The sequence below is a fragment of the Aspergillus wentii genome, assembly GCF_001890725.1.
Source record: "Aspergillus wentii DTO 134E9 unplaced genomic scaffold ASPWEscaffold_1, whole genome shotgun sequence".
Lineage (NCBI taxonomy): Eukaryota > Fungi > Ascomycota > Eurotiomycetes > Eurotiales > Aspergillaceae > Aspergillus > Aspergillus wentii.
Window position 1 is genome coordinate 1,306,870 of NW_024467832.1, and position 18,053 is coordinate 1,324,922.

The following is an 18,053-nucleotide window of genomic DNA, read 5'->3' on the forward strand; positions in this document are numbered from 1 at the left end:
CCTTCGGTTGTTGGATCAAGACAAATATTGTCAAGATGGACGTTCATCCAAGCTATGATGCACTTGTGGTCCTTGATGAATTCTCCGATAGCCATTGCCGCCATTCGTGGGGGAAAGGTATCCGGCTTCTCTGTATTCGCCAGATTCAATGGCATCTCCCAACCCTTTGGCCAAGAACTTAAATCCAACGACTAGCCACATTCCAGCTAATCCAGCCGTTTGTCCAAAATATCAAGAAGTTGGTTCAAGACTCATTTCTCTGTGGCTTGATCCGATCCAGGCTGCTGAGACACGGCCGATGGCCCTAATGGTGGAATGCGGTTGAGCGACGGTGATGACATCAATCCATGTTGCCCATTGTTCGCCTGCGAATGCCCCTGGGCTTGGAATATCAACGCCGTCTCCCGCTGTCGACGCTCCTCCTGTTCCGGTGTCATGCACTTCATCGGTGCTGGAATCGGTGCATCCGGTGAGCTCCGGCCCATCAGCTTCGGGCTCGGTTCGAGTCTCTGAATCGGTGGCAGGATAGGTGCTCCTGCGATACTTCCAGACGTCATCGGGCGGGGTGAATGCTTGGTCGGGCTGATCCCTGAAAGCGGCACTCCGTGTGAGCTCTGCGGAGGTGAAGATTGGCTCCCAGGGGTAGCGGCAGAAAAGGATGGGCGACTGCGTATAGAAGTAGTGGCCTGGTTGCCAGTGCTCGGGCGCGGAGTCTGATGTGTCCATGGCCCTGACCCATTAGATGGAGCGCCCGCCGGGAACCCTGCCAGAGGACCAACATCCCGGTTCCCCTGCGTCGGAGACATGGACGGTCGATTTTGAATAGGCGAAGGTACGTTGTGGCTTTGCATAGAGTGGGAAGACGACGGTCGTCGCGGTGACTGAAACGGGCTCGAATTAAAGGACCCCAAGCCAGTGGGCGGTAGATGTGTTGCTTGTTGCATCGGTGGTAACTTTGGGGTGTGTTCCTTAGGAGTAAACCCGTTCACGCTCTTCGACGGAGAGAACGGTGCTCGTGTAGGACTGGACGAAACCGCTGCCTGTGGACGACGTTCAGGCGACGACGGAGGATGAGGTAGAGTAGGCTGGAAAACCGGTTGCCCGGATGGAGAGCCAATCTGCGGGTTGGTGACCGGACCACGCGCCTTTTTCGTAGGTGACGACTCTTGAATCCGTTCGCTATCCGCAGCAACGGGAGCAGACAACGGTGATGAGCCGACCTTGAATTTCAACGGCGGGAGTTTGGGAAGCTTGGCCTCTTCTTCTCGTTGCTTGCAGTCATGGCAGACAAAGTGGAAATCCTCCCTCTCGGCCTCGTCTTGTCCAATACCAAGGCATTTGCTGTGCTGCCATACACTGCACTTTTCGCATGCAACACTATGAGATCCATCATCCAAGTTCTCTCCGTGCACTCCACACCCAGAGCAGTCGAAAATCCATTGGTCTTCCTGGTTGAGATCCTGCAAGTTCTTCCTTTGCCGCTCCAATTCAGCCTTGAGATGTCGCTCAGACGCTCTGCTTTCACCCCTTTCGAGCTTTTGTTGTTCTTCGGCTATCCTCTCGAGTTCAGCTTCATGTAAGAGTCGCTTCTGCTCTCGGTCTTTGATGCGTTGCTCCCGTGTCATCATCCGCGACTGTCTTTCCGACTCCAACTTCTTCTGTTTATCCTGTTCTTTACGGGCCACAGCCAAATCTTCCTCATGCTTTCGGGCTGCTTCTGCCGCCTCTCGCTCATGTCGCTCCTTTTCAGCCTTTCCGGCAATACGACTTGACCGTTTCGCACCAGCGAGCATCTGGAGGTTGACAAGCTCCTTTTCACGCTTGACTCTCTTCCGCTCCTGAGCCTCTTCTTCCTTCTCAAGCAAGGGTAAGACATGTTCAACGATCGTATCCCTCAAGATTTTCTCGTCGGCATCCCGGGTGGTGCGGATTGTGTCCAAGAATTGCTGGTACTCCGGCAGCGTGACAGCAACACACTCCCATTTCATACGTGTGTAAGGATCCTCAGAGGCATCGCCATCGACATCCTTGATGTCTTCATCCGCTTCCTCATCGGCGGCACTTGACACTTTTCTCCGCTTAGACGCTCGCGCTGCTCTAGCACTCCTGCTCTTTGCTTTGGGCTTGGCGGCTTTAGGAGGGGGAAGGGGGGGATCGGTACGACGGTATAATCTGTTGTCGTCTAGCACGTAGTAGTAGCAGCCTTCGCGATCGTATCCAATCTCTTCAATACGCTAGACACAGTGTTAGTCGCATACAGCGCAAGGACCCAGCCCGGGCGACCACTCACCCATTCTGTCTGATCAATCTCCCTCTGCTCCGGCAACTTATCCCGAATCCGGTCAGCGTTCCAAAACGTCCACACGGACAGCTGGTGTAGGACACGAAGTTTCAAAAACACGTCGAATTCGGAGAACTTGTTCGGCACCTCGTCGTATCCAAAGGGGTTAGGTAGGTGGGGTGCTTTGGCATTGTACTGGCGTCGCGTGTACTCGTCAAAGTTATCAAACCTGCAGTCAATCATTGATTAGCTTTCCTCGCGATTAATCGTCTAAATTTGATCTTCCCAACACGTACGTGAGACCCCGATGCGACGAAATCCATTTAAGCAGGCACAATCCAATTTCCAACAACTTCTCCGAAGAACCAGGCTTAAGACATTCGGTTTCCAAATCCTGCAATCGACAAGAACAAGTTAGCCTTCTCAATCTGAAAATGCCCCTCCGAAACAGCGCAAAGACATACGTCAATCCCAAAATCCTCATCAATCTTCATAACCGTCCCAAACATGGCAATGTATTGCATGAGATTGGCAAACTCCCAGCAATTTCGCAGCTGTTGCAACAAGCCAGGCTCCTCCGATGGCTGCTTGGGGACAGCGTCCACGTCGGAGCGGGTGCGCTTTCGCGATGTCATGGCGGCGGTTCGAGACCGTTGCAAGGCGCCGCAGCGCAAGAAAGCCGTCCGACAGTCGCAGGTCTTGTAGCTTTTTCCTCCCTTGTTTCTTTCCGGCGGAGGCGCTTGGATAGGGGAATGGCAGATAGGATAGCAAAGCCAAAAGAAGAAATAATTGTCCAAGTCACAACCAACGAATATAAGACAGGCGCTGAATGGGTAGTTCCGGCGGAGTTTTCCCAGGGCGTGTTGGAGGGAATATGAGCTCAGAGGAACTCCGGGAGGCGCGCGTCGAGCCCGTCAGGTGATGTTAGCGAGCGGATTGCCCTCCGATAAGGTTATGGCCAGATCTGCCACCATCGATGGTTTGTTCGATCAAGATTTATTATTGAAGATGATAGAAAGGAAGATCTTCAAAGTAATGGATAGGAGAATATGGAAGAATTAATTGTGATGGATCAGAAAGAAACCCCCGAAACTGCAACATCTACGAAGTACGCAGGACGGAGTACACCAGATAATATATATTATCGCCATCAAGACAATTTCAATTGATCATAAAATAATCCAGTCTCATAGTACAAACATTCACAAGATATGTATGCATTAAAAGAATGCCCTCTGTCGCATGTTGAAAGACTTTTGAGACACCATCAAACCACCAGGGGATGAGATTCATCAATAGAAACTAGGACCAAGGGAAGAAGAAAAACAAAAGCCTAGATCTTGGTATCTCTCGCTCAAAGAAGGTCTATCTCATATGGAGGAATGGGACAAAGGGGTCATATCGAGGACGAGGAAAATGCACAGAAAACAGATTGCGCCAACCATATCCACGCCACTTCACACAGCCTATACCATTACCATGATGACAGGAAATGAAAATAAAAAGAAAAGAAGAGAAAAGAAAAGAAACGACACCCCATGAGAACAGAAGGAAGAAAATGACAGAAAAAAAAAAAAAAAACAAAACAAAAAACTTTGATACATAGTGCACACAGAGATCCCCCAAGCTCCCCAATTTTTCCGACATGAATCAAGTTCAAAGGAAAAAAAGGAAGCATCAAATAAGAATCAAAGATGAAAAATAACGCTTTTTTTGGTGTTCTCGATTCGGCCTCGTGGCCTCGTCGACCGCATCACTCTTTTTTTCTGGTTTTGGAGTATTTTGCTGAATTGTCATGCTTCACACTGTTGCGCCTCGTGAACCATTTCGCCTTGAACCCGTCCCATGCATTTCGTAAGGTTGCCAAATATACCAAGTAAATTAGAATGAAAACAAATGCTTTTTTCGTCTTTTACATAGCAACACCGGGGGCGCCATCGGAGACATTATCGGAGAGGTTGATGAGGAGCTGCGCAAGGCATCGCTTCGTGGCAGCGTCATCGCGGAGAACAGAGGAGAAGGTGGCGTCGCGGAGGGGTTCAGGAAGACATTGGCGCAAAGCCTCCCGGGCTCTGCTGTTGTCGCTCAAACTGCAAGATGGTTAGGCATGCAGATGCAATGTGTCAATGGAAGAACTTACCGAAGGAAGCAGCGCACAACATGCTTCAATAATCTCACGGTCTGCTGCTCCACGAGCTGTGTGACCATGTTGCTCAAAACGGTCCCCACGGCATAAAATCTCTCGTATGTAGCGCAGATGTATGCGAGACCAATGTCATCCAGTAGAATCTTCTGTACAATAAATATGGCAACAGTCTTGCTCAACTCAGAGCCCGTCTCCATGATCCGAAGACAGAGGGGAATGATTTCGGTCGTGAGAAGGAAATTGATGACATCCGAGGAGTCATTCTTGACCAACGCACCAATGACACCCAGAGAAGTGAGACGGAGGTATTCGAATGGGCGCGACTTCGAAGTTGTGTTCAGGAAAGGGTAGAGGAAGAGAGGGATATGAGCTGTTTGGCCAAAAACACAATTAGCCACATGGAACCCCACGACACACTGGCCACCATCACATACCGTTCAAAAATAGCGTGCGGGTCTCATTGTGAGACGCAACACACTGCAATAGAGCCAGTGCATTACAAACCCGATTCGACGCAGCAGCAGTCAACTGGGAGGGGTTGAGTAGAGGGTAGACCGAGATAATCTCCTGGAGTAACGCAGTCATGACACCTATAGATCCAAACAGTCAGCCTCGACCAAATATATCAAGTTTGCTATCCCCCTTTCAAAGGGAGCACCGATCGCAGCGAAATCATACCAAATGAATGCCAAATAACTAGCGCAAGCTCGGGCACCTGCTCTCTCTTCTTGCTGAGTTCCATAAGTGCGGCCTCCCTGCGGTTCGGGTCCAGCAACTCCGCAACCCAAATGAAAACCTTGCGGTTCTCCTCACTGATTCCACCATCCATGACCGACAGAGCGCCCGACAAAGCGGCATCCCCGTTCATACCCCCAGCGCCAGCTCCCTGCGCGGGATTCCCAGCACCCCCATTACCGGCCATCGCAATGCGGCTGTAGTGTTGCTGCTGGGCAGCAGCGGCGGCAGCGGCAGCGGCCTGAACCTGGGCATGCTGCTGGGCGACCAAAGACGAATGCTGTTGTTGGTGCGGGTGGTGCTGAGCTTGGTGGTGCTGCTGCTGTTGCTGGTGCTGCAGCCAGGACGGATCAGCCTGCGGGTACTGATGCTGGTGAGAGAAGACGTGCTGAGTCTGCGTTTGGAGCATGACGGGCCGGGGAGGGGCGAAAGATCGAGGCAGCGAGGAATGAGTTCACGATACTCAGGGGAATAAGCGGAGGGAACCCTGAGCGACCGACGTGGTTGAGAGGAGAGTGAAAGAAACGGGGGGCAGTCAAAAGGTGGCAGAGATGGTCAAGAACTCGATCTCGACACTAGATTCATGGATGATTATGAGCCCCTTCAGTAATCGGATCGGTGGTGGGTTGGTGAAAGAGAGCCGGGCGGGTAAGACTGGAGGTATGACTGATGCTGAAGACAAGAGTGAGTTGCAGAGAAAGGCAGTTATCCGGGAGGCGGAAGGCGGGGAGAGCGCAGTTCAGTTGAGTGTGTGTGTGGATCGCCTCTTTTCTGCCCATCAACCATCCACTGCCAGTTGGGTCGATATGTGAGTGATGGCGATGGAGGATCGTCAGGCTCTTATGATTATTATTCAGAAGGCTCTTATTAATCCTCTATTCCCTCTGATAATCTGACACCCCCTCTCTCTATCTCGATTTACGCGGCTCTTTCTGTACAGACAGACTGTACTGCAGGTTACCTCAGGTCGCACGAGTTGCCCCAGGTGCAAGATTATCAAGACCCTTGAATCGTCAGGAATTTGGAGGGGAAATGCAATCGTTCCTTGGACACAATTCTTGGTTCCACGAGGTTGCAGTATCTCAGTCTTTAACTCAATTCAATTCAATTCAATTCTGCTGGAGTTGCATCTGTGAGTCTCAGCTGACACTGGGAAATGCGCACACTGCAGCCTCGTACAGTCAGTCAATCGAAAGATTCCTCATTAATCATTTTCCATTGGAGCTATACATCCATATATCCATATCTCATGCAGCATTATGTATCATCCTCGTGTCTCATATTTACATCACATTCCCTCAGTTCCGTCATCACACATCCGAAGAAGGCCAAAAAAGGAGAAGAAAAAAAAAAAGAAAATCATACACATAATAAATCAGCGCCTTTTTCATGCAGAATCAAATCACAAAATAACAGGGAAGACGTGGAAGCCAAAATAAACAGTGAAAGAAAGCAAATTTGTTCTTGAAAAAGGTCGTCGAATTGTCGTTCTTATTCGTTGTCTCATCGTCGTGAATTCGTCCGTGATGATCGGGTTCGTCCAGATCGTCTTGTATCTCTCGTTCGTCTCGTATCTGCTGTTCGTCTTGTGTCTCGTGTTCTCCGATCTGAGCTCACAGAGCCTATAAATCAGTGGGTTAGCATTATCGTCGAGAAAGCCAAAAAAAAAAGGGGAAAGGATGCACATACTATTAGTGTAATAGTCGGAATAGTAATACGAACTGGGGTAGGTGTAATCGCTCTTCTCGTCGTCGTTGTTTCTGCGTCTCTTCAATCCCAAACACAGCGCAATCGCACCAAGAACGAGTCCAATGGTCGCCAGGCTACTCCATTTGGACTTCTTTTCACCCGTGTCCGGTTTTGCCGGCCTCGATCCAAACCAGGTGCGTCCCGGAGCTGGAGCAGGAGCTGCAGCGCCATGATGATGATGCGAGTAGCGGTCGTCTACATAGGTCGTTTCCTTTCTCCTCCGGCCACCACAGCATGCGAGCAAAGGACCCCGGCAGCACAGGAAAGCGCAGAGCAGCAGCAAGAGAGCGACACCAGCAATCACACCGATGACAATACCCGCGATTGCGCCACCACTCAGCCCTCCGTCGTTGTCCGAGGCCTTGACCCCGATCGCCGTCGATCCGTCTGTATTCACGGGTGCCACGAAGCCCTGGGTGGTTGTCGGAGCTGAAGTCTGGGTGACGGTGGAATCGCTTGTCCCTCGCAACGGAGGCGTCGCAGTAGCCAGAACCGAGGAGCTTTCAGCGATACACTTGTTATCGGAACATTGATACGCAGCACCGCAGCAGACGTCACCGCATTTGGTCTCGCCGAATTCCTCTTTGCAGCTCCCGGATGACCCCGTGGGTGTAGCGGTGATCTGACTACTCCATGTCGAGGTGATGGTCGCCAAATCGGTCTCGGTCACGACGTAGGTGGTGGTATAGTACTCCCAGGATGCGCTGTTGCTACCGCTGCCGCTGCCACCGGATTGACAGACTGCTTCGCCGTTGCTGTCGGTGATGCAGCTCTCGCCGTCCGCGCAGCAGAGCTGGCTATAGTAGCCACAGTAAGTCGAGCAGCGTTTCTCGAGGTCGCCACCACCTTCCAGTGAGAAAGGAGTAGCACCCACAAGGTGCGACTGAGCCAGTAGAAGAGTAAGCGTCGACACCGCGGCCGGTATGAATTGAAAGGCCCGCATGGCGAAATGCGATATCGATCAACCCCAGCACTCAACGGAGTCTAATGTCGAGATCCCCCTTTTGATTAGAATCGCAACCAATTACTGTTTCGAATAACCCCAGTCGACACAGAAAAAAAAAGTACGACTCTTCAGACTCGTGGGGAGCCTTTGTAAGCAAGATGGATGGAATGAGCAATCGTCATAAAAAAGAGGAACACAACAAAAAGAGGAAAATGGATAGAAAAATTCCAGGAAGAAGAGAAAGAATGGAAGCGAGGAGAGAGAGTGAGAGAGCAAACCTAGTCAGTCCGTTAGTTAGTCTTGTCGTTGTGGTTTGTCCTCCCAGCCTCTTCCTATACGGAGTCGCCCAACCACCCAATTTCCTGCAACAACCAACAATCAATCACTCGTCACCACGGAATCATAAGATGATCGGTGTCTCTAACTTAAAATTACGGAGTCCTGATGGAGAACCCAAAAATCAGATGGCTGGGATTTATTTTTATCTGACAGAAAAGAAAAAGTCGTACACCCTTCCTTGCTTGGCCTGAATGAGGCGGCATAGACGGCCATGAATATGAATCATAGGACCGAGTAGTCCTAACTATTTGCCCCTCCTCTACCGTCTTTTCTCCATAATATTCTATAGCATCACTTTTATTATCTTCGTTTTTACCCCCACTTTCATTTAAATTGGGTTCTGTTCCTGGCAGCATCACTCGTGGATGGATCAACTTTGCGGTCAGAGTGTCTCATAGATCCGGCCATTAGGATTGCTCCGCAGTGTCGGTAAAGGTGACCATCGACCATCCCAGTCTGACGTGGCAACGTATTACTTCTTGGTTGATGCCAGATGTGATTCAGCGGATTTTTTCATCATGACTCTTTTCCAGATGTAGATCGGGCGTGTTTGAAGATTGCCTAGCAAACATTGACACCTGATGTAGAGCCTGAAGCCCTAATTCGGTCTGTTGATGAGCCCATAGAGTAGAGGCATCCTCGATACGATCTCATATTATCATTTAGACTAACAGTCAATAAGCCATTATCTTTTGATAAAAATAATCTTTACATTCATGTTATCTGATCAATGGCATGTGGGATTGTTCCCTTTATTTTATATACATCGCAAAACAAAAATGTAGAATCTCCCTGTACAGGACCAACAAATAAATCATTCAATCATTCCATCCATCTGTCGTAAGTAAATCATCCGAAAAGAGTAAACACAATCGAAGCATCATCATGAGAATATACACACATTCGTAAGGAAATGATCATCAGATGAACATCCCGGCCACTCCAACGACCAGGCCGAGGACGAGATCTTGAAGGCTGGTTCGCCCGACAGATGCACCGTTCTCGTTGGACCCTCCATACGAACCACAGTATCCCAGATTGAGACCGTGGCATGCATCTGCACTCAGGCTGGAGCAAGTGGACACGGCGCCTGGAGTTGCGCCTGCACCTTGCGTGATGCCGCCTCCGTCGGCCGCCACAGTAACGGCGTAGTTCCCTCCAAGCGACGAAAGACACCCTGTGTACGAGCTCTGGCACAGCGAGTAGTATGAAGAGCAAGTTTCTGCGTTTGAAAATGTCGTGGGCACGTAAACGAACGGATAGGCACCGGGCATGGTCGAGCCGGTGATGGTAGCGTCGCCCGGGCCGGTAGTCGCAGACGCAGTTGCGGACGAGGGAAAGGCGAAGCCGTTCGTCGTCGTCGTGCTGGTCGCAGTGAGACTTCCTGTGCAGCTTGCTCCGGTGGGACAGCAGGCGATGTTGTCGGCAGCATCGCGAGAGCAGGTTGAGTCGTCCTTGCAGCAGATATTCCCATCGCCCAGGCTAGAACATCCACTATATCCGGATGGGCAGTTATCCGATCGCTTCAAGATCTGAAGGACTTGTAATGCCCGTTTGTTCGTTTCTGCATTTTGCGGAGGAGAAAAGGGTAGGACGTCTATCGATAACACGGTCGATGCGAGGAATGTGGAGATCCACCAGGAGGCCTTCATTCTGATAGTCACTGGACTGAGATAGGAGATCAATGCTCCTTCTCCAACGGTTCAAGAAATACCCGTGTGTAAATTCTAGCGATTGCGAGTCGGGAGATCGAATGCGACGAGTAGATGGGCTTAGCGACCGTCAACAAACTACTCTAAGCAGTAAACAGCGTCAGTAGACATCGCAACCAAGGGAGATAAAACCAACGGCTCACCTGTCGATAATATAAACCACGCAGTTTTATCAGCTTTTCAACTTCAAGATCGGTTCTTCAATGGATCGGTCTGAGGCGGATGATGTCGCAGTGCTTTTGTCCTGGCCAGCACGTCTCCACCGGGATCCCTGCCACAGCAACGGGCGTTGTCCGTGATGCCCAACCATGTCACTTTTGGCACTCTGTTCTGTGCGCACATTGGCTTTGTAGGCCGATAATAATGGGTCTATTTTTGGCTTCAGGCAATTTGTTCGTTCGAGGATCGGATCTACTGCAGGCTTTCTGGATTCTCGTTGCGTCGCAGGAGTAGAAGCAGTTCGGACTTCCGTCGGTCTGTCTGACAAGGTGGGACGGAATACTACGAGAGATCTGCTGGCACCCGCTATCTAACAATACAATCATGAGACAACCCTTGCTTTAAGATATTGATTATAATTAACGATTAGGTGTAGTAAGTACTGTACAATAGCCTAGTAGTAGTCGATTGGATGTCAAATGATATCATCCATAATTATCTGCAACCCGAGTCAAGCAGGCTGAGACAGATCTCAGATCCCGCTAGATTCTGTCTTCAGCTTGGTCATTCTCAACAGACTGACTGCTAAGTAGTCGTCTTGATCTAGATCACTTCAAGTCCAACCGTGTGGCGAGGCGGTAATGCTTCAGTTGCTCAAAAGTCCTAGTTGAATGTCGCAGGCGAAGCCAATTCCCTGCTTCTTACTTCTGAACCCTCAACTGCATTTCTCATGTAGGGGAGGGAAAGAGCCCGATGAGTCGATCTGCAACATGCGAGTACCGACATTATACCGTAAAAGTAATTCTGCAACACACAGGTTCAGAATAGGGTGAGCCTCAAATGCCATTTCTGGATGATAGAGATGGCGATTTATGATGGATAAGAATGCTTAATGGAAATTCATTGTCGACAAGTCCTGTCAAAGACACCAAGTCTCGGGAGCTGTATTTTGACTTGCATCAGGATTAGGCTCAGGAAGATTTTGCTGCTTCCTTTTGGAAACTTCCATATCGTGTAATAATCTCTGGATGGTCCGTTTTTGAACAGCTCCATCAACAGCCGCAACAAGCTCGCTGATCTTCATCTTAGGGTTTGCCTGTTTGAGTGCATAGATATGCTCTCGCTGCTCGTCAGAGAGTTGCCGTGGACGCCCGGTTCGAGGTTGCGATGTATTGTCAACTCGTTTCTTCTCACGGCGAATAGTGCTTCGAATAGTCTCCAAGGGAATCTCGGGGTATCTTGCTTTGATCTTCCCAAAGCTCCATCCGATGCTTTTCAGCTCACATAGTCGTGATCGTAGCTGTGGCGTTAACTCTTTGCCTCGTGGCCCCATGATGCCGTCTGTCTGTATGACTGTCTAACGTATCTGGATAGCTTCAAGAACGCGACGCGACTTTGACATATGACAGGCCAGCCCTAAGCCCTATATACGGCCATATCTGGCAAGGCACCCCTCACCGCCCGCCGGAATGCGTTCATCCAGATGGCTTCTCCATATCTGAAGAACAACAATCAACTTCTTTTCAACCCAGTGTTTTATCATCACTTTTGATTAATTAATTGCCGTTTATAAATCTCAGTTAGGACTGGGATATCTTAAATCTACGCCCTTTCCGAACGCCTTGAAGTTGTACGGGAACCGCCGCTTCCCCTCATCGACCCCCGCTTGACATTCTTGAAGCTCTTTACATACGCCACTTTCACAATGTCGATCCCTAACGAAGCTTTGTCCAAGGTAAGCGCTGGAATTGTCTTATGATATAAGTATTTTCTAACAATGTTCGTACAGTTGTTGCAAGAAATCGAGGCCCGTGCGATCAGCTCGCAGCAGCAGATGGGAATCACCAAAGCGCAGATCACAGCCAAGCAAAGGGAAATTAGACTCTTGGAGTTGACATCGAAGGAAGTTGGAGCGCTGCCGAAGGATACTAAGGTTTATGAGGGTGTCGGCAAGATGTGAGTCCTGGCCGTCTAGAGCTGTTGGTGCAAAGAGTGAGAACTAATATATGGTTGCGCTATAGGTTCGTTGGAGTGCCAATTAACACCGTTGACAAGCGAATGTCGACAGAGACAACCGAGCTGAAAAATGAGATTACGGGTCTGGAGAAGAAGCTGAATTACTTTGAGATGACAAACAAGAACAGCCGGGAGAACTTGGAGCAAATTTTGAAGTCGGGCAGGGCGTAAGTGATTGATAAAAGCGAGGCACTTTGACACGGTGGCGGCCGGTCATACTAAGGAATTGGAATCCTTGATGCACACCTAATGGTTTGAGTCCAAGGGAAAGGAGAACGGAAGGCCATCTAATACATGCGATATGCTCTTCATGCGCGGAGGGCTCAGTTGGAAAGTAGTCCGGGCCGCAATGCGTTTCCCGGATTATGCATGGTTCATGGTGTCCTGACTCTTTCTGGGAATGAGCTGCTTTGTGGTAGCTACTACACGATTGAACTGGATGTACAGAGTACTATTGCGTGGAATGTGTCCCTGGCTGGGCACTGATTATACGGACAAAGGAGATCATGACAGATGAAAAGCACAGTGGGCTGATTATGCCGCTGAATTATACCAATATACTACATAGTTACATTTACAAAGTCTTGCGGATAAAACCAAATGCTCTCCAATCGGACTGGTTGGACTGAATAAATAGCCATACCGAGGCCGAATCACCTGAAATGAGTCATGTGGGGTTGGGATATCTTGCTGATGATGGATGACATCAATTGCTGCTCTCCTGGATCAATCAAGTCACGCTGGATTGTCAGTTGGATTAATTATCGCCAGATATTATCCAGGATAAATGAAGATATCCAGATAAATTACATCTTCATAATCTCCTCATAATGACACTGGGTCGACGGGACCAGCCGATCGTTTCCCTGGAACCAGATATCAGCCATAAATATAGATACAAAATAGCAAAATAGAACATCCAGACAATCTAGTCCTCGAGATAGTGCATACAGGAATCAATCCTCAGCTCACAAGTGCCACTGTTGATCACGACAACACCAGCGCCTCCTCTCTATACGAATCACCATCGCCCACATCACAGCCCAGCGCTTCGAGTGGGTTTCAAACAGCCGCCTCGAGTCAAAGACAGCTGTTATTCTCCTCCGTCTGCACATCATCCTCCATTCTTTATTCTCGATTCTTTATTTTCATTTATTTCTTCCCCCTTATCCCATGAGAGCGTTAGGTACGGATGATAGGGCACGAATGACTGCCTCCGTGATAGGCCCTTAAATACCCTCTCCTCCTCCATCGTCGAATAACGTGGCTGGTCGCCAATCCGGAATCCCCGTTGGTTTCTTGTTTCTTTCTCTGGCGCTTTTCCTTGAAATTCCTTAAATACGAGGCGCTTCCCTGTCGCTTCGTTGGCTCTTTTTTTTGCCTTTTTTTTTTTTTTTTTTTTTTTCCCCTCTCGCGCTTTTCCCTCTTCCTATCTTCTCTTCTTCCACACCCCGCTTCACCTATAGCTGAGCGTCACGCCCGTCAATCCATTCTCTCTTGGGGGCCGTTTTTGTTGCCGCCTGTTTCACGAGGCTGTGGTTGATCGTCTTATTCTTAGCTGTATCTTTATTTATCCCAAATACGAAGCTATCTTTTCTTTTCTTGTTTTCTCTCTTCGCTTCCCAACCCCTCATTCCCACCCCGCCTTACAATACCTCCCGCCTCGCTCAACACTCTATCCAACAACCATCGACAAATCCATCAGGGGGAGTTATACAAAATATATACACTGGCAAAATGTGGCGGCACAGCAGCAGATATCCTGTTTATAGCGACGACGAATCAGATTATACCGAAACGGACATCTCGATTGTCGAACCCCCCCGCCGTACCACGTTCAGGAGACGCTCTACGTCCCGTCATCGTGAACGCCGCAGCCCAGACTTCAGCAACACCTACCTGAGTCCTATCGTTCAGGATGTCCGTGTCCAACGGTCGGCCTCAACAGGAGGCCGGCGACCTCATCGAGAACGGGGTCGAGAACGGATTTACGAGCAAGAAGTGGTCCCGCCGCCGCCGCCTCCTCCTACAGCACCCGTCTCCGTCGCCGTTGACATCAAGAATGACTCTCGTAATAAAGGTTCCAACAAGAGTCGCAGACAGAAGCATAAAGCCACCACCAGTTACCCGCAGCCAGAGGAGCAGTCCGAGTCTGAGGATGAGACCGTCCTGCGACGTCATCATAGACGCCCCCACGCCAGCCACAGTATTTCCCGCGAGGCTTCGCCCGCCCATTCTCATTCCCATTCAACCCCCGTCCTTACGTCCCCGCATCAGCGAGACTATGAACTAGTCATCGACCAGCGGCTGTTGGAGAAGAATGATGCCCGACAAGACCTCGAGCTCATGAAGCAGCAGCAAGAGATCGAGCGGTTGGAACGGGAGCTGGCCCGGCGCCGGGAGAACAGAGATACCCGTCATCTCCACAGGGATGAAGAACACTGGTACGAGGACGAGATCAGCGAAAGACTGAGGCGGCTGGAGCGACATGAGAATAAGCAGCGGTCAGACGAGGACCGAAACAACGCCGAGTATCGGTACAAACTCAAAAAGTTTGAAGAGGCAGAGCGTCGTGCTGCAGAGAAGGAACGCATTGCTGCGGAGAGGGAGCGACTTGAGGAAGAGCAGCTCAACAAGGAATACCGCAAGAGAATCGAAAAGTTTGAAATCGAAGAACGTCGTGCTGCCGAGAAGGAGCGCTTAGAAGAGGAGCGGCTCAATATGGAGTATCGCCAGAGAATCGAAAAGTTCGAAGGAGCCGAACGTCTGGCTGCCGAACAGCAACGATTGGATGAGGAACGGCGTAACGCTGAACACCGTTACAAGCTCAAAAAGTTTGAAGAGGCAGAACGCCGTGCTGCCGAGAAAGAGCGACTGGAGGAAGAGCGACTCAACGCTGAATACCGCCAGAGAATCGAAAAGTTTGAACTCAGCGAGCGTCGTGCCGCTGAGCAAGCGCGGTTGGAGGAGGAGCGACGCAATGCCGAGTATCGCCAGCGGATTGAGAAGTTCGAACAAGCCGAGCGTCTGGCCGCAGAGCAAGAGGAGATCAAGGCCAAGTTGCGCGAGGAGAAGCTCAAAGAGATGCAGCGGAAGATAGAAGAGGACGAAGAGAAAGAGCGTGTTAAGAAGGAGATTCGTGACGAAGAGGCGAGAAAATACATCGAGGAACAAGAGCGGCTGAAAGAAGAAATGAGAATGAAGCAAGCCGCCATCGAGGAATGGAAGCTTAACGAAGAGCGCCGCATAATAGCGGAGCGAAAGGAAAAGGAGCAAAAGGACCAGGAATTCAAAGAACGACTCATGATTGAGTACGGTTATTCGGAAGACGACATCCAAAATATCCTCAAGGGGAAGAAGTCCCCAGAGAAAGAGAAGCAGGAAGAAAAAGAAAAGGAGAAGGAGAAAGAACCCGAAAAGAAGGAAGAGGAACATAAAGAAGTCGAGCATCATCACCGGCTTGAGCCTCACCGGCCCACATGGATCAAGGTAGGATCTTGCAGACTTCAATTTCACGATATACCCATACCTAACATTGCATTCTAGGTGCACCGTAAGCATCTTCTTCCCGACACTCTGATGGCCTATCGCTTGGACTGGGATTGGGACGAGGTAAGCAATATCTTCGTTTTGATCATTTGCCCGGTTCTAACGATTATAATCACAGCTCGATGGAAACTATATCATCATCAAGCAATGGGTCTCCGAAGACTTCCAGGAAGAGCTGTTTGCACACACACGGCGCCTGCGCGATAACAAGCTAGTCACTCAAACTTCCAGCTCGTTGACAGAGCTCAAGATCAATGACCGGAAGAAGGACAAGATGTATCTCGTCCGGAAGAAGAGCCCCAACCAGCGGGCATGGATCTTTACATGACCATGTTTTGAATTGGAATAGAACACGCCTGATGATAGCATTTGGAGTTTATCGTTTTTCTTTTCTTGTCGATTTTGGACATAATCAGCGTCCGAAGATTGTCAATTGATCGTTTTTCTTTTTGGGCTAGGCTTTGCATTGTTTTGTCTGCCTTGTCATTGATGAGTTGGGATTCAGGATATGATAAGTAGCTATATGATACAGTATGATTGACATGATATGAAGGGATACTCTTTTCCTGTTTCCTTACCGTAACACCAATGATGAAAGTCCAAAAGAGCTCGTCTATAATATTTAGTTCTTGTCCATTTTTGTTGATCAAACGTCTCTGCTTTTTATACAGTTCTCCTAAAACTCCTGATATCCCAATGCGAATCGAATAGCAAATACAAGGTAAGGAGAGGATTCGTGGCCGATGAGCAAAATGTCGGGAAGTGCCGTGATAAGATAAGGCGAAAGAAGAGAACGGTTCATGTGTCTCATAGACTTATCTGTTTGTTGGCTGCCCAGTGTTTCTCCGCGCGAAGGATAAGCTCCTCGTACACTGTCCACGCAAGCGCTGAACTCAGCGCTTTCCGACCCATACGGAGTCCCAGACCCCCCAATAAACTCCGCATCCCATCTTCCTGAATCATCAATCTAACGGCGCGAAGCATGTTCCCGTACTTGCCGGGCATCAGTTGGAGTCGGGTCTTGACTGCGTCAAATGGATTGGAGATTGCCGTAGCGAGACCAGCCGCTAATCCACCCGAGACAAAGTTGATGGACGGGGACGACGTCAATTGCCCATCGTTTTTCCCGGGATTGCTCATAGAAGACAAGTACCGCTTAAATTGCTCGTACAAAAGGACGTACAGTCCTGCATATGGTGCATCCCGCGCAGCAGTTGCACCAAAGCCTGAGAATAGTCCTCGCATACCTTCTGTCCGCACAATGTCTCGCCCCGCTCCAGCAAGACTTCGATATGCGTAGTAGTCTGATTCGTAGCGTACCTTGATCACCGTAACGGGCATCATCACGAAACCAGCAGCCGTCCGCGCTGCGGCTCCCGTTGCAAGGTTGGCTGTGTTGGAGAGTTTCGGGAGAGCCGAAAGTGACCCGGCGGTGTTGTCAATACTATTATCGGCGAGGAAGAGCGGCATCCTAGACTGCGCGAGGCTCTGACGTAGGGCATTAAGACTGGTAAAATACAAGGCGGATCCGAAGCCCGTTCGGAGGGCCGAAGGAAGAGTACCACGCCATAGATTGCGGATGGGATGAGGAGAGGAGAGGATGGTTTTGAGAGTGGGTAGGAGCGAGGCGTTGTGAGACTGTTGGATTCGGGTTTTGAGGAGATCGGCCGGTTGGAGAAGGATGGCAGAGGAGAGACCAGAGCAGAGACCGGCCGCGAAGTGAAAGGTGGTTTTTGATGCTGGATCGTAGCATGAATTAGTTCAAAGGCCGATGCAATCCGTATGAAAAGAGAAAGAGAGAGACAACATACAGGTGGAGGTTGTTTTCACCTGCGGTACAGCGTATGCGGCATTGTTGGCCATTTTCTTATGTATGAACTCTGCAGGTCAATTCCTGAGAGCATGCGAATTGGCAGGGGAAAAAGGTAAAGGTGCAGCAAAAAATTAGTCGTTGGAGAATGAAGCTGTACAGCAATGTACAGCGGTGAGCAATGGATGACAAGAAAGACCACACGATGGTCACACTGCAAGCTACAGGGACCACATCCCATGCGAAAAAGAAGATAAACAAAGGAATTGGATGGATTGAATTTGTTCGAGTTGGAGTTCTGGCGGTGGAGAGAGAAGAGAGAGAATCGGAGCCATCGACGACTGCTGGTGAAGTCATCAACGGTCGGGCCGCATGCATCATGATTGGCTGCTGATCTTGTATTTTTCACTTGCACTCTGCCGAACTGTGCTACATCTGAGATACGGTGATATTATAGGAGAAGAGGGGTAATTAATTAGTAGAGTAAGAGGCTTATGAATAGGGAGTTCATCTGATCATCTGCAATACCTTGGATATAGAGAATGCGCAAGTTGCTTGTCCTAAGATCGAGTGTTATCCAAAAATACTCAGCCTTATGGTGTTGGGTACCA

The 18,053-nt window shown here is 49.6% G+C and overlaps 7 protein-coding genes across 7 annotated transcripts; 2 read left to right on the forward strand and 5 right to left on the reverse strand.

Annotated features, from left to right (window-relative positions):
• Positions 1–251: 251 nt before the first annotated feature.
• On the reverse strand, positions 252–2,916 carry ASPWEDRAFT_47307 (putative PHD finger domain protein; the record flags this gene model as incomplete). Its single annotated transcript, XM_040836940.1, has 4 exons — positions 252–2,234; positions 2,291–2,510; positions 2,578–2,675; positions 2,746–2,916. The coding sequence occupies 4 exons, from the start codon at positions 2,914–2,916 to the stop codon at positions 252–254; spliced, it is 2,472 nt and encodes an 823-aa protein (XP_040694169.1).
• A 1,277-nt stretch (positions 2,917–4,193) lies between these two features.
• Positions 4,194–5,256, reverse strand: ASPWEDRAFT_100974 (Rcd1-like cell differentiation family protein; the record flags this gene model as incomplete). The annotated part of the gene is made up of 4 exons (XM_040827345.1): positions 4,194–4,371; positions 4,422–4,797; positions 4,862–5,017; positions 5,106–5,256. The coding sequence occupies 4 exons, from the start codon at positions 5,254–5,256 to the stop codon at positions 4,194–4,196; spliced, it is 861 nt and encodes a 286-aa protein (XP_040694170.1).
• A 1,409-nt stretch (positions 5,257–6,665) lies between these two features.
• On the reverse strand, positions 6,666–7,854 carry ASPWEDRAFT_166560 (uncharacterized protein; the record flags this gene model as incomplete). The annotated part of the gene is made up of 2 exons (XM_040830017.1): positions 6,666–6,784; positions 6,852–7,854. The coding sequence occupies 2 exons, from the start codon at positions 7,852–7,854 to the stop codon at positions 6,666–6,668; spliced, it is 1,122 nt and encodes a 373-aa protein (XP_040694171.1).
• A 976-nt stretch (positions 7,855–8,830) lies between these two features.
• ASPWEDRAFT_178345 (uncharacterized protein) lies at positions 8,831–10,320 on the reverse strand. The gene is made up of 2 exons (XM_040831757.1): positions 10,052–10,320; positions 8,831–9,991 (listed from the first exon to the last, which is right to left on the reverse strand). Exon 2 carries the CDS (start codon positions 9,846–9,848, stop codon positions 9,117–9,119), a length of 732 nt encoding a protein of 243 aa, XP_040694172.1. The 5' UTR covers positions 9,849–9,991; positions 10,052–10,320; the 3' UTR covers positions 8,831–9,116.
• A 1,452-nt stretch (positions 10,321–11,772) lies between these two features.
• On the forward strand, positions 11,773–12,254 carry ASPWEDRAFT_100196 (putative prefoldin subunit 1; the record flags this gene model as incomplete). Its single annotated transcript, XM_040827284.1, has 3 exons — positions 11,773–11,802; positions 11,857–12,023; positions 12,089–12,254. 3 exons carry the CDS (start codon positions 11,773–11,775, stop codon positions 12,252–12,254), a joined length of 363 nt encoding a protein of 120 aa, XP_040694173.1.
• Positions 12,255–13,820: 1,566 nt separating this feature from the next.
• Positions 13,821–15,960, forward strand: ASPWEDRAFT_47309 (uncharacterized protein; the record flags this gene model as incomplete). Its single annotated transcript, XM_040836941.1, has 4 exons — positions 13,821–14,587; positions 15,017–15,572; positions 15,630–15,695; positions 15,751–15,960. The coding sequence occupies 4 exons, from the start codon at positions 13,821–13,823 to the stop codon at positions 15,958–15,960; spliced, it is 1,599 nt and encodes a 532-aa protein (XP_040694174.1).
• A 294-nt stretch (positions 15,961–16,254) lies between these two features.
• On the reverse strand, positions 16,255–17,706 carry ASPWEDRAFT_218403 (putative mitochondrial carrier protein). Its single transcript, XM_040832294.1, has 2 exons — positions 17,444–17,706; positions 16,255–17,371 (listed from the first exon to the last, which is right to left on the reverse strand). Exons 1-2 carry the CDS (start codon positions 17,493–17,495, stop codon positions 16,440–16,442), a joined length of 984 nt encoding a protein of 327 aa, XP_040694175.1. The 5' UTR covers positions 17,496–17,706; the 3' UTR covers positions 16,255–16,439.
• Positions 17,707–18,053: the final 347 nt, after the last annotated feature.

Bases quoted from the DNA above. Each gene is read 5' to 3' on its own strand.
- ASPWEDRAFT_218403 (XM_040832294.1), bottom strand. From the start codon at position 17,495: ATGGCCAACAATGCCGCATACGCTGTACCGCAGGTGAAAACAACCTCC. The intron at 17,372-17,443 runs GTATGTTGTCTC...GCTACGATCCAG, and splicing joins GGTGAAAACAACCTCCACCT to CATCAAAAACCACCTTTCAC.
- ASPWEDRAFT_178345 (XM_040831757.1), bottom strand. From the start codon at position 9,848: ATGAAGGCCTCCTGGTGGATCTCCACATTCCTCGCATCGACCGTGTTA.